This window comes from Ctenocephalides felis, unplaced genomic scaffold (assembly GCF_003426905.1).
Source record: "Ctenocephalides felis isolate EL2017-DRISC unplaced genomic scaffold, ASM342690v1 CF-g0.4_SCAFFOLD_01492, whole genome shotgun sequence".
Taxonomy (NCBI): domain Eukaryota; kingdom Metazoa; phylum Arthropoda; class Insecta; order Siphonaptera; family Pulicidae; genus Ctenocephalides; species Ctenocephalides felis.
Window position 1 is genome coordinate 9,217,176 of NW_020537646.1, and position 15,917 is coordinate 9,233,092.

The 15,917-nt window shown below is 29.3% G+C and overlaps 1 protein-coding gene across 1 annotated transcript; it reads right to left on the minus strand.

Moving 5' to 3' along the window:
- Nucleotides 1–11,239: 11,239 nt before the first annotated feature.
- On the minus strand, nt 11,240–15,565 carry LOC113371504 (heart- and neural crest derivatives-expressed protein 2-like). Its single transcript, XM_026612129.1, is given in 6 exon segments — nt 11,240–11,271; nt 11,274–11,322; nt 13,276–13,458; nt 13,543–13,766; nt 14,470–14,628; nt 15,329–15,565. Coding segments are annotated over 6 exon segments (768 nt in total). The 5' UTR covers nt 15,450–15,565.
- Between the last annotated feature and the right edge of the window lie 352 nt (nt 15,566–15,917).

Genomic DNA, 15,917 nt, shown 5'->3' on the forward strand with positions numbered 1-15,917 from the left:
AACTAAAATCTGGCATGCAACAAATAACATTTACTTAATAAATAACACAATTGTGAGCATTTACAAATATATACATCATATAAATTTTTAATAAAATTGGTCATATAGATTGAAATAAATATATAAATAGAAACATATTTAAAAATTCTGTAATTACGAACAAATGAGATGCTTTTCGTGATTGTCTTATTAAGAGACCCCTACTTAATAAGACTTTTGCTTATATTTTAACATCATTTATCATCGTATTAATTAATAAATATTACAATTTATGTGAAAATAAAATAGGTAAAAATAATATGGAATCATATAATAAACATCGACAAGATTTTTTTATATATAAATCATAGGCTCGTAATTAACAATTTAAAAGTTATATAGTTTTGAAAATGCATTATCAAAAAAAATTATTTGATTTCAGACAAATTGTAAAAATTACAGTTAGATCAGATCAATCAAATTAAATATTATATATTTTCCGAAATATTTTTTAAATTCTAAATACCAATATTTTTTTAAAAAAATATTCTGAATATTATAGTATAATAGCGAAATTGGTTTTAATGAAACTATTATCTACTAGGCGACGGCCTAAAACATATCTCATGAAGTATTTGGTTTCATATTTGCAAAATATAATATTAATGAAAATAATTTCACAAACAATGTTTACTCAATGAACGATCTGATGATATTTATTACTAGTAGAGTCAATTGTGTTAATTCACAAATCATAACCAGAAATCTAACCGCTCTATGAAGAAGATCGTTTTTGTTCTTTCTTGTTCTTGTTAACACTCCGTATGTATCGTGGATGCGCCATGTAGTTTCCGCTTAGTGTTTCTAGAAATATTGTTGAAAAAGATATTTTTTGATTGATAATTTAATGCAACAAAATAAAATGAAACTCAATTCAAATTGAATTATTTATGACATCCGTGTTTGGGATTCTGTAACAGTACCTGTGCCAGAAAATGTATTTCGTATTTCAAAAGTGTTTTCTTACACAGTTAGTTAATACTGAAATTGATTTTAATATACTGAATTTTATCATTCAGAATAGGATTTTTTTTATACCATATAAAGCTCTCTTCCTAATCTCGGTGAAAATGGAGTGTTTAAAAACACTTCCTTCCGAGTCTTGGGGCAAAAGTGAATTCTAATCAGTCATTGGACCTTCTGCCCCGCCTATTTGTTCGCCGCTCTGCCTTCCCAGTCTCGGCGTGAAGTTCATGGAATATCGTCTGCCTCCTGGCAAAAATATTAGATAAATTGTTAATTAAATGATTAAACATTTATACATTGAAATTTTTATTACCGGTCAATGCGACGACAGCCCACGGTTGATCTTGCAATAGTTCGAGCATGTTGGCGATTTCTTCGTTCTTTTGCTCCCTGCTCCTGAATTCTGCGTCTATAATGGTGTTTAGGCCTGCCGCAGCCGCAGCCGCACTCTGTCTTTTAGACCTCTTTCCGAGTCGCGGGCCGAACCACATGCCGCTCGAAACGCCGGAACCCGTCTCGCTAGTGCCCCTCTTGTGCTCCGACGCGAGTTCCATCTCTTCGTGGTTCAGGTTGTCCGCGAGCTGTTCTAAAACTTGCCACTGAGGCCGAGAAAGGACTAGTTCTTCCTAGAATAGAATACATATTTAAAACTTTGATAAAATTACTATTTAAAAATTTGATAAAAAATATATAATAAAATTATCATCCTTCAAAACTTTCAACATATTTTCTATCAGTAGGGCATTCAAAATAATCACTCAGTATTAGTTTTTTGGTTTTTGAATTGATTATTAGGGATGTCAGAGTTTACACTCCATAACAGTCTAAAATGTCTTATTTATGTATTTATTTAATACTTTTTAACTATTTTATTCCATGTTACACTTTACTCACAGTAGACGGTTCTAAATCTGCTACATTACATTTAATGCAGGCGCACAAGAAACTACTTATATAAAAAACAATAGTAACAAAACTTATTCTATGTAATATAACATTCACCATGGTTATTTTTGAATCTTGTAATTATTTAGAAATTTTGAAACGGATATTAAATTATAATCTTCAGTTGTTCACAACACCTAACTGAAGAATGAATCGAATCCGAGAAAGCGTCCTTTTATATTGGGCTATTTTTCTAAATCGCTCTGATAAAGGATTAAGCTGTTGACACGGAATAAGTGAGAACAACGGGTTCTCATGAATAATTTAAACAGGAACGGAGTAAGTAGAGTTGACGAACGATTGAATTTTATAATAAAACATTCCAGAATTTAAACTTAAATATTTTCAATTTTCGAAGAATTTGTTTATCTCTCAAATATTTTAAACTTATTATCGTTCATATGGAATAGAAATGAATAGTGATATACCAAACTAGTAACTCTACACTTATAAGAATAACTTTTACAATGAACGTAATAATATTTATTTAATTCTGACAAGGCTAATAATTAAAAGAAATCAAGAAGTTGAAAACTAATTTATTAATTTAATTTAATTTTGTATATATAGTGTTCATGATCGAAGAAAATATTTTGAAAGTTTCGAAGGGTGGTATTTTTTTACATTTAAAGTATTAATATGACATTATTATCTATCTTCTTGTTTCGATGCTAAACCTGATTTATTTTAAATAATTTTTATAGTCATCACAATTATTACTTCCCGTAGGGTAAGTTATAGTAATCGCAGAAAAATCGAAAATGAAAAATTTTTATATATCTTTACGTTCAGGGTTTCTGAATATTTTGCATACCTTAGAAAAAATGGATGTATGTGTGTGTGGTGTGTGTGTGTGTGTGTGCGTGTGTGTATGTATGTGCGGATACAAATTTCGTCGAACGATTTCGGGAACACGGATCAACCGATTTGATTAATTCAAAAACCATTCGATTTATTTGATAAGGAGACGTGCTGATTAGTTTTTGGCGAGGCAGGTCTAGCCGTTCCGACGATACGGGGCAAAAATGCTAAAAACAGTAACTCAGTTTTAAGAGAAAGGAGCGTCCGATTTTAATAATTCAAAAAACATTTTACTTGTATTGACAAGATGAATACTGATTAAATTTTTAGAAGGCAGGTCCAGCGGTTATGGATTCTCTAAAAATACGTTAAAAAAATTTCATTTGGCGGTCAATATGTTCATTGGACATATGCATACATCAAATTATCAGATATTTTATAGAGATTTCAATAATCTATACGCATTTTGTGTAAATTTTTTTTTTTTGGGTTTCGTACGAAGATTTTTATTTACGTACGGGAAGTTCAAGCATTTGCCTTAAGGCACGATGCCATGCACCCAACTAGTATACATTCTATAAGCTGTATTTAGCATTAAGAACGACGAATAAACGTTGTTATAATGCCAGCGGCCTCGCAAAAACTGCTTGAGAAGACAACCTTCCAAAAGAGACAACCTTCCGCCAAACACAGCTACGATGAGTTTATCCCATCCCAATCACAATCAATGAGCCTATAGTGAAGTGGAAATAACACAGGTTACTTTCACAAACATTCACAATCATTACAACACAGCCCTTACATCAATTACCATAAGCCTTATATTTACTAAATGCCCATACGGACAGTAGCATATATTTAATGTATAATAAAAAAAACTTTGTTATAGTTCATTGATCATGATATAGTTTATGTTTATACTGAACTCTGTTAAAAGAAAACCCCATAGATAGTATGCAGCAACGATACACCGATGGGCTAAATTTAACTTAAAAAAATATGGCTGTTTATGTTTACCAAATGAAAGGATACGGAACCTAGAACTTTTGATTGGAATCCCATAGGTCTAAACCTTAATTGATAATGCTTAACTATGCTTACAATTATAGTATGTATTAATATAAATAACATAAAAGTACAAAATTCTAAAACTCAGTCATTAAAATATTGAGTCATTATTGTGTGAATAAATTATTTGAAGCTTTTGTATACCAGTCGACGGCATACATAATCGACGGCATGTGCACAAAAACATTTTTATTTAAATTTGTTGCTACGTTCAATATGTAAATGTTAACAAATTGAAGTAAAATCACTGCATAGAAGCATTCTACACGAGCAATCGTAAGTGATAGTAAATTTGTTTCGAATTTTGGCCGAACGCCTAGGTCGCCTGGATCCGCGCTGTGCACGACGTCAGCTTCTTCTCAATGGGGCGCCTTTAAATTGCAAAAACAATCGCGACGTGGACGTGACTGAGCTCTTTCTATTCTCTATTCTCTATTCCACTGCGGTACAATAGGCGTACAGGGCGTATACGCCTACATGCCTACAGTCATAGATGACGGCCAAGTGTCGCATATAAACCTTGATATAATATTATATTGAATGTTTATGCATTTATACATAGTCTTTATACAGCTATAATGCTATTTAAAAAAAATCGACAAATAAGATCAGAGAGGGACGAGTTAACGCGACCGTAAATACAAATCAAGATAAATTGATGCGCATAATGTAAATCAATTGATTAATATGGACGAAGGCTCCCGGGCGGCAAATTCAAATAAACGCCTCATGCGATATGGCAGAATATTTGATGTACTATATATATTATATACTCGCATACAGGTGGATTAAAGGAATAATATGCAAATGCTTATTGCAAATTATTTTAATTAATTTAATTGATTTGCGAAGTATATAGATTTCATTTCATAATTAATGTAATGAAGGGACTAGGCACTTTCGGCTTAGTTTGATACTAATCATGAAGCATAGACAAATCGGGGCAATAAGGCGACCACAAAATAGTCATAGAATATATATATATAAATATATATATAATATTATATATATTTATATATATATATTATATATATATATATTATATCTATATATATTAACAAGTCTAATAATCGGGCACAACATTAATAAAAAACATGAATTTCTTTCAAAAATTTATTTTAAATCCATACGTTTCGGCTATAATCCTAGCCTTCATTCAGTGGAAACTAAAAATAAAATTAAAAACTAAAACAATTGAATTGGAGTGAAAAGAAAAATAAAATAGAAAATAGTACTTACAGTTAGTTGATCTTAGTGTTAATTTGGAAAATTTTAATAATCCATGGTATCAGGATATGGTAATGTACTACACTATGTATTATAAACATTAACTTGAAATTACACAATATTTTCACAAAATACTGATTTTAAAAAATCACAAATGGATAGTGTGTTATTCGTAGACTGGTTGAAGATGTAATGGAGAAAGACATTTTTTAAAAAATATTTTTACCAAGATTCTACACATGTGTAGAATAATTTCCAATTTAACACTAAGATCAACTAATTGTAAGTACTATTTACTATTTTATTTTTTCTTTTCACTCCAATTCAATTGTTTTAGTTTTTAATTTTATTTTTAGTTTTCACTGAATGAAGGCTAGGATTATAGCCGAAACGTTTGGATTTAAAATAAATTTTTGAAAGAAATTCATGTTTTTTATTGATGTTATGCCCGATTATTAGACTTGTTAATACATATGTCAAACATCAAATTCAGAATCATACATATATATATATATATATAATATATATATTACAATTACAAAATTTTATTCAATTTCAACCATAATTAGATCAAATTTTATTAATTATAAATATATTTGATCTAATTATGGTTGAAACTCAATCAAATTTTGTAATACGAGAATCATGTTGCAATAACAATACTTTTCGGACAATAAGTATTGCAATAAAAATACTCAACAACGATATTCTGTCTCGGTAATCAATAATAATGGTAACAATCAGTTATTATATAAATATTTTAGTATTCTACTTAAAATCTCTATCACACGTGTGCATATAATACTTATCTATGACTCGTCTCTCTTTCGTGTCAATGTGCCTCTGTTTAGTAGAATATCTCATTGTTTAGGTATTTAAAATGTTCTTCCTCGGAACTGTAGAATTTAACGTCTCGCGCGTCTGGTAGTATGTAGAAATACCACATGGCCGCGTTATAAGAAATAAACCATATCAGAATAGCGAATGAAAAAAAGCGAAGTACGGATCGAACCACTTTACATTTCGTAAAAGTTACACTGTTATACAAAATTTAATTGTGAAAATATTGAAACACAGTAATTTGCGAATAACACTATTCTTTTATTAACAAGTAAAATAGATAATAAGAGTAAATTTATAAGAATTTTTAAATAAGTAAAAACAACATCTGGCTTATTTTTATCATTCACACAAGTCAATTATAGACTCATTGTGAATTATGATTTTTATTCACTTTCAAATTTTTTTTTTATTTTTGTATAAAGCAGTCATTCCCAACCTGCGGCGCGCGTCCCACAGAAGGGCAATTTTTAAAATCAGCGGGGAGGCGGGGGCAAATTAAAAAATGATACGGTCTTTTACCCATTCGCTTGGATGATTTGAATACTATAGAAGAGACAATCTATAGGACTATAGCGCATTCCGTTTCTCATAGAATGATTGATAATAGTAAGAATATCTATGGATAAAATAGAATAGTTTTAATATAATAATATGATAGTTGTATTTAATTGTATTCATTATAGCACGTCTAAATTCAATTAACAACAAAATAAATATGATTATTCTTATTAACGGATATAAATATGTACTCAGTGACTCCATTATGCTTTACAATTTATGTATGGACTAGCTGTATATAATTGAGGTAATCAATCAGAAATCAATATATTAGCTTATTGCATACATCGAATACCTTTTAACTTTTGAAATTCGTGCATCCGTTTTTGAGAATTGTCTGGCAAATGCCAAAAACGAGGAAACTCAAGAAATCATAAAATTATAGCAGGTCATACTTTCTGAAATCTTCTTCGAAAAGTTAGGAAAAGAAATAATGGACTTGATTGAATGTAGAAAAATCATAAGAAAATTAATTTGAATTTCAATTTTGATAACATGTTTCACTTATGAAGTTTTGAGATCACAATTTAATAGTGATTTTTGAGGATCTATCTTATATTTAGAAACAAAATAATTTTTGAAGGTCAAAAGTTTCATATGAGGGCATAGCGTTTTTAGAAACGTTAAGATGGGGCGTAACCTATAAAAAGTTTTGGAAACACTGGTCTAGGAGACTATTTGAATTCCAAAAAAAAATTGAAAATGAAAATTTTTTATAAAATAAAATACGTTTGTTTTTCGAGTAGCAAGTCTTTAATTTGAATTTGATGAGAATTCTAATATATGCATATCTAATATAATTGCATGTATGGATAGCTTTCATAATCAGTTTTAGTAGGTTTAGGTTATTCCTCATTTCTATAATGATGACTTAATGAAAAAACATTTATATATTTTTACATTTGAACGTGACATTCTGCAATGAACTCAAAACAACTAAATTTGGCAATAGCTCATTAATGTGAAAAGATGTATTACTGTAATATGTAATATTTTATTAATTTATTGCTTTGAATCAGGTACATTATATATAAAGAAAGTTTTCATATAATATATATATATAAATAATAATATATATATTAATATATAATTATATTATTATTATATTATTATATAGCTATATATATATATAAATATAATATATATATATATAATATATAATATATATATATAATATGTATATATATATAAATATAGATATATATATATATATATATATATATATATATATTACGCTCCGAAAATTGCCCGACTCCACTCGTTTTAATATAAATGTATATATATATATATATATACTTAGTATATATATTGTTATATTATATATATATAAATTTGGCAATAGCTCATTAATGTGAAAAGATGTATTACTGTAATATGTAATATTTTTATTAATTTATTGCTTTAATCATGTACATGATATAAAAAGAGGTTTCATATATATATATATATATATATAGATAGATATATATAATATATATATATTAGTATTTATATATATAGATATATTATTATCTTATTATTATATTGAATTGAATCTGAATCCTCAAGATATATAGATATTATATATATATCTATATATATATATCTTATACATATATATATATTATATATAAATATATATATATATATCATACCTCAAAAATTGCCCGACTCAACTCGTTTTATTAAATGTATATATATATATATTATATATAATATATATATATTATATATATATATAATACTAGCTGACCCGACAGACGTTGTTCTGTACTCATGTCTACAATTTTTCAATTTTTTCTACTAATATTTACTGCTTAGTTAAAAATAATAATTACTGTTTTTTGAATTACTATTTACACCAATATATGAGTGATGTTGAATGTAGAACTATTTCAAATAAAATGATTGTTCTCAATTCCCACAGTTAACACTTTAATTATTCATTTAACAAATATTAAAAAATGTTCAATAAAATTGTATATTAAAAATTATACACTGCGATTTATAGAACAAATTTATTTCCAATAGCTCAATTTATTTTATTGCATTTAAGGGTTATATAGTATTTTTAGTCATACCTGTAGATGTGGATGTATAAATGAATGATTTTTTGTTTATTCACGACTAAAACATTGATTTTCCAAATTTATCACACTAAAAATGATCGTCTGCCTTTGTGATTTATGTCATAGCATAAGATACACGTGTTGAAAATTGAAATCTTTTAAAAAGTACAACAAATTCAGAAAGAATTAATATATAGCATTCGCGGCAAAGGTGCAATATCACCTTTTATTTTTTACCCAAATATATGCTTCAATAATGTTGCCTATAATTTTTATAATTTCGTACCATATTTTAACTGGCTTTTAGTAATTTTAATATCTAAATTACATTTTTTTCTCCAATAAATCAATATACATTATTGCTTAAGTTTATATTTGAAGTGAATTAATTTGTCAAATCCTGTTCACATGTGCTCTATTCAACTTACAATCAACAAAATTATTGCTCTGTGAATTTTTTTACTGTGCTCCAATTTACTTGATATTTTGGAAATAGGCTAATCTTTATCTTAATTTCAATGTTTTTAACAATTTGCACTCCGTCACCATCCACAGCATTAATTGGATTATTACTCTTTTAATTCTGATTTTATCAGAACTTGTAATACACTATTTTAAAGGTGATTAAATGAGCTACAACTTTCTCTATCATTAATTTTACCGTAACTTCTCTTATTGTAAAACGGCGAAGGGTTAAAGGGCTCGAAAGACCTCTGGTTGGACAGCTCCTTAATTAATCATACATCTATCAATATTTGTGTAACGAAAAAATAATAAACAATAATAATTAGTCAGAAAAATACCTCGAATTTTCTTATATATATACTTTTATACGTATTCTTTCAGAGGTATTATGATGAGAAATTGGTTGTTTTTTTTAAAATGTTTTTTTTTCATGAAATCATGAGTTTTTTAAGAATCATTTGTACTAAAGTTGTGGTATTTTCTAGAATCCATCAAGATCTCTTAAACCAAGTTAATTCTAGATTGAATACGATTATTTTTAATTTTGGTGGATATGGCACTCAAAGTATTTGATTTAAATGAAAAAAAAACATTGCATGCGTCCTTTATCTGCATGATAGCTCACTCATTTTACACGCAGAAGTACTCATTTTAAAGCTTATTTTGAGCACTATAAAAACCCATTTTCATATCTAGCCTAATAATGTTCCTAAAACACTATAAAATAACGATTTATTAAGATTTTAATTGATATAATTCTGTTCATTACATGATTTTCGTTAAAATGTATATTTTTGAAGGTGTTAGCAAAAAATGATGAAAAACGCAAAAAAGAAACAAATATTCAGTAGCCAGTAACTTGAAAAGTATTTCCTTTTTTGAAAAACATTATTAAATATTTTTCTCGTATAATTAGTTCTTTTATCGATACCCAACGTTATTTTGAAAAAGTAAAATTACACCACTGAAAAGAAATGTCATCCACCCGAGAAGTGGTAAAGGAGTCTAAATTGTTTTCACTTCTGAAGAGTAAGATGAACCTAGTTCCAAAATTCCAAACGAATTGGAAAATAGTAAAATTTCAGACCCAAAGCGCTCCATTGAGTAAATATTCCGTACCCAATGACAAACATATGAATTTTTGACACAATGAAACTTCTAAATAATTTTTTTTGTATTGTGACTTAGTATAGTAAGGCAAAACGACTGCAAATTGAATATGTTTGAGCGCAATCACTTATGGCTCGCTCCTTTGCGCGAATTCGTACGGCGAATCTGTTCGCAAAGTGCGCAAACAAAATTATTGCAAGCAAAAGCAAACCACGCGCACGTCAGACGCATGCGCAGACTGCATCACTTGTCAAATGCATGTTATATTATTTGCATCTTATATTAATTTAATTTTTGGCACATCTCAGCTGCTTTTCGGCATTAATAATGTAGACATTACATTTTCCTTATTCATAATTATGAATTTATTATATTCTAATATTGCCTTAGCCTATAAGTGAATAGAAATGTTTGGCAAATGACAGTCCTCAATTGTTTTTAATGTCAAACTAAGCTTCAAATATTTTCAAGGGCAAACAATGATAAGCGGTTTTTTGTAATTTTTTCTATTTATTTCTACAATTTAACTATATTTCTATGAATCAAAACATTCTAAAAAATTTCCCGAACAAACTTCAGGAAGATTAATGAAAATCCGAATTATAGTTTAGGAGGAAATATGAAACTTACATTGTTACAGAAGAATTTTATATATAAGATATATATATGTCAAATGTTGATTACCACTCTATTAACTCTTTCACGATTGTTTTTATTTATTATATTTTTACGAACTACTAAAGTATCTTTGGAAATGCTGTATACAATTACTATTATTCATCACTTATTATATATAAACAAAATTCATGTAGTTAGATTTTTTTAAATGCATATATAACCAAATATTCTTATTTGATGATAATTGCGCTAGTTAAATTGGCTATCAAATCTCCATATAATATTAAAATAGTAACACTGATATACTACAACATCTATAATTCGATTATTTTATTTATCCGCTTCACTAGATATAATACTATTGCTCACATTTATTGCTTAATCAGATCACTTTTATCACCTTGCAAAAAATTAACACTAATATTGGCAATTAATATTATTTAGTATTTCTAAAATGCAATAACGTTTAACTTATATTAATATTTAGAAAATAAATAATCTATTATTATATTATTTGTATAAGATTTTGGCAAGAAATATACTCTCTATCTTCACAAAGTTTGTTCCTGCTTCAGTTCCAGGCCCAAACGTGTTGCGGCCAACCGGTCCTGCCTTTGCTCCTTCTGGAGTCGCCGTCCGGAATCTGTAACACGATACAGAATACTAATTTTGATTCAGATTATAGAGGCTCAGAGATGTTCACTTAAAATTTATTCAGTCTAAATATAATTAATGGTTTTTTAAAAGACCCTTGAAACATAAACAATATCATAAATGAATTATTATCTCAGACGAATTATTTTCAATTAATAAATTTATTCGTTATATAATTAATTGTTTTTGTAAAAGTTCCTTGAAACGTAAAACATAATAAATTGATTAGTGATAACTACTAATATTTTTTATCGTGTGAATACAACAGTTTAGATAAAGATATAAATTATTTGTTATAAAATACGCAATCAGAAATAATGTACCTATTTAGCAAGAATTATTTTTAATAATGAATTTATATAAAACATAAAATTTGATCACATGTGTTAATCAGCAAAACCCTTCTCAATATTCGCATTGATATGTAGCTTTATTATATTCTATCACGCGTTCAGAAGATCATTACATATTTATTTAGAGTATAATTCAATATAATCCTCGTCTCATATGATAAATATTTGAAACATAGTCGTCTCTTCCCGTCTAAACTGTATTTAATTCATATAATGAAGTCATATAGACTCGACGACTTTTGTCATTAGATCTCATCCCCCAAATCGTCTGGTGTAACTTGATTATAGAGCAATTACCCTAAAAGGCACGGCGACGGGTCTGTTCTTGGGGTGCGCGTTACCCGTGAAGCTGAACACGGGCACCAAAGGCATGCCTCAGTTATATTAGTAATAATAATAAATAGTATGAGAAGAGTTGGATGTAGCGGCATGTAAATTTCAAGTGCATTAAATAATCGTAAATGCATGCAATAGTTCATATGATCTCATTCACATAGAAGTCGTGGGAAAAAGTAAAGCGTTAAATCTACTCTCCATCGAGTTAAATTTTTAATAATTGATAAAATCAAATTGAGTAATCTTCTAAATAGCATTAAGATATTACTTCATGTGATTCTAGCAATTATTTTCTGAGTAAATCGATATATAAGCATTTTCACTGTCTATTCGGCTATATTATGTCTTTTCCAAATGTTATAAATATAAAACATAGAAACAAATTTATGGAATAGAGAAATGAAATTTTTGTACGTTCATTTATAGATATATTGAATTCAAATAAAAAATACATACATATAGTGTGTACATTTTTACAGAATTTTTGCTATGATAATTCGATCGGTGTGATTCGATTATTCTGAAACCTTTGTAACTTTAATAAATTGCTTATCATCAGCAAGATTGGTCAAACCGTCGTGTTTGAAATGAAATCATGTATTCATCAGTTTATTCAATGGGTTTGCTTCTGCATATAGTAAACTGATTAACTAATCAAGCAATAAATAAATGTATTTTTATACAGTTCCTCTGCACTTGGTTTGTGGCCATGTGCTACATAAACCTAAACCCATATCATATATAAACCACGACGGCTCCGTGAACGCGATAGAAATATCGAGGGGCGTAATGAGTGATTGGCCGATAGACGACCAGATAAAGTGAACAGCGGTTTATGCCTATTCAATTATAATGGAAAATTTCGAATGTCAAAATAGATTAATGAATTCTAAATAATGTGATTATTGCTGACAATCTGGCAATACAGAAGAATGTGGTATTTCTTGCGAAGAATTTTTTGCAAAATTCAGTAATTTGAAACATACTATCTAATTAGGTATATTTATGAAATTGCCATATAAATATTTAGAAATAGTTATCCTAAGTTTTGGTGAGCTCCTCTTGGCGCATGAGTAAATCTTGTTATTACAAATGAATGACCAATTAGTATGAGTTATCTAATTATTATAATTATATTAATGATAATGACTCACTTGTGGATCAGATTTGCAACCGTTCGCCCCGACGTTGATGTATTGTTCGTCTCCGTAAAGTGAGCCGTCGTCGATTTGATTGGCTCGATGTAAGCAATCGCTGTTGGCGTTCCTGTTTGAAATAGCGCCATTGTTAGCCGCTGCACCTCTTCGGCCGCCGCCGCTTGCCGCAGCTATGAGTTCCGCGCGAAAGCCACCGGCCGGTTCGCGATCGGTTTCCAAGACTCCCATCAGGTATGATATGTATGATGTCGCGAGTCTCAGTGTTTTAATCTGAAACAAAACAAAAATTCCTTCAGTTTAATTGAACTAATTCTCATCTAATATCAAACAAAAGTTCGGCGCTATTGTTATCACCTTAGACAGTTTTGTGTCAGCTGGTACGTTAGGGATGCACTCTCTGAGATCGGAGAAAGCGGTGTTAATACTCTGTGTTCGCCGGCGCTCTTTCTTGTTTGCTGTATTTCTTCTCCTAATTACCCTCACAGTACCTCCTGGTGTTGTAACTGTCTCTGCCCTGGTCCCCGTGAGGCCCGGCTGACCGCCGCAGTAGCCTTCATCGTAGTATGATTGTGACATTCCTATTTTTATAGATATATTACTTTATTTAAAATATTAAATGCTGAATATTCTAAATAACTTTGCTCTAAATTTGAATTCAACTAGAATTTTATGCTTAATTCTCCATTCTTGAAGCGTTGCAATAAAATTATGAAATGTTATAAGTTACTTACAAAATTAAACAAACTAAGTGGTAAGAAGGACATATTTTAACTGAATATATAAATTGTTGTATGTTATCAATCATAAAGTCAACCGAATTTGTTTTTCTCAGCGCTTATTGTCTTATTACTAAAATCAGTAATAACATCGTGTCATGTATATTTAAAAAATAACTTATTTGTATCCGGTATAAAAGACAGGAACTTTGTATCAATTGTAATGCTGTTAACAGTAGTTATATACAAATATAAAATAAACAACTATGCCCTTTGGAGCCAGATGTTAGTAAACTCATATGAGTTTCAAGTCATATACGAGTATGACTGACATGCACGGGGAGCTGCGGGAGATTATGATTCACGAATGAAAAAATATGATATTTAAAAGAAATATATTGTTTTCTTTGAACTTCGAAGTTCTTGAAATTTTTCATCCGTATTTGTACCTTTTTATGGCAGACTCGTGCAATTATTGAAACTTCGAATCATATTTTTTCAAACTATGTATTTGTATTCTCTTTGAACAAAGGACGTTAATAGCTACATTTTAGTAATTGCATGCCTTTCTCATATTGATATTGGTGGGCGTAGAGCGCCGTGGGATACGCTGCATCTGGGGGGCATCTTTCAAAGTTATCGTGCGGCGATCCGCCCCTCACGGAATGACATCCGCCGCTACTGCACGGGGAACCCCAATAACCTTCCTCCGTTGGCAGCATTTCTGCAGAATTTTCAATATATTCAAGTTATACATCGTATAAGTATTATTAACCTTCATAGATTCGACTTATATAAATTTGCTTCGTCAGAATCGTAAATAAAATGTTATTTGTTAGGTAATGCCACAATTATTTATTCATGTTTTGTTTTTGTGTTTGTTGATATCAATAATTCAATCTATTTGTGATTTAAATAGTCAATATCAAAGTTTGATACTCATGATGAGTATACTCCTTAGACATTATTATAAGGTAATCTATTATAAGGTCAATAAGACATTATTATAAGGTTTACGAAAAATTTTGCCACTCAGTTAACTTGATAATTAAAGTAATTATTTTGTTTAGTCCCTTGATGTGCAACTGTGAATTCGATAAATAAATAAAAATGCATACTATATGGTGATTATTATTATTCCGTTACATGATCCTAAATTATATCAATCAATTTTCTAGTTAATAACTGAAAATAAATAGAAATTAACGAATTTAAATAATGTAAATATGTAATCTTCAATGTAATGCACCTTCGTGAATCGTTAACTTATATTTTAATACATTTCTTTCCTTTGAATTGTCTATTGAAGAAATTTGGAACTTTAATTATCAAATAGCTCTATCACAATATAAAGATAACAATGAGAAATTTATGAAGCAATGTTCAAGGAATGTGATTTGTTTAATAAATTTATTAATTGTTACCGTATGACGTTGATGACACCAATGTCTGATACAAAGGATAACAGTTCTGCTCGAAACTATCTTGCTGGTCTGTAATTCTCTTCTGGCAAATATCACCATCAGATGATCCAAAACTCGACATTGTCCAAAATCTTCAATTAACTTTTGTGATCACTTTTTTACAAATAATAAAACAGAATTAACTAAATTTAGTTAAGTTATTTAACTGCGTCACTGAGTTATCACAACACACCAAGATCACACATAAACGCACATGGTGACTTTATTATCACATTTGAAGTTTTATTTATTTTCACATCGAGTTAATGCTTGGAAAGAATAAAATTTTATTTTATTATCATTGACTGCGCGCAACAATGATTTGATTTATAAAATGTAATTAGCATCAGCGGAATAATATTGATATACAGTGTGTTCTTTAGATTCCATATGTGAGAAAAGAGTAATATTGGATTTTCGGTCCTGATGGTCCTGAACGAACGTTTGTGCGCAGAGTGATTAGCGTCGTCAACTGAAGATGCGGAGAGGATGCTGAGCTCTCGCTGAACTGCGAAGGCACGCTGACCACGCCTCTGCTGATCTCGCCTCG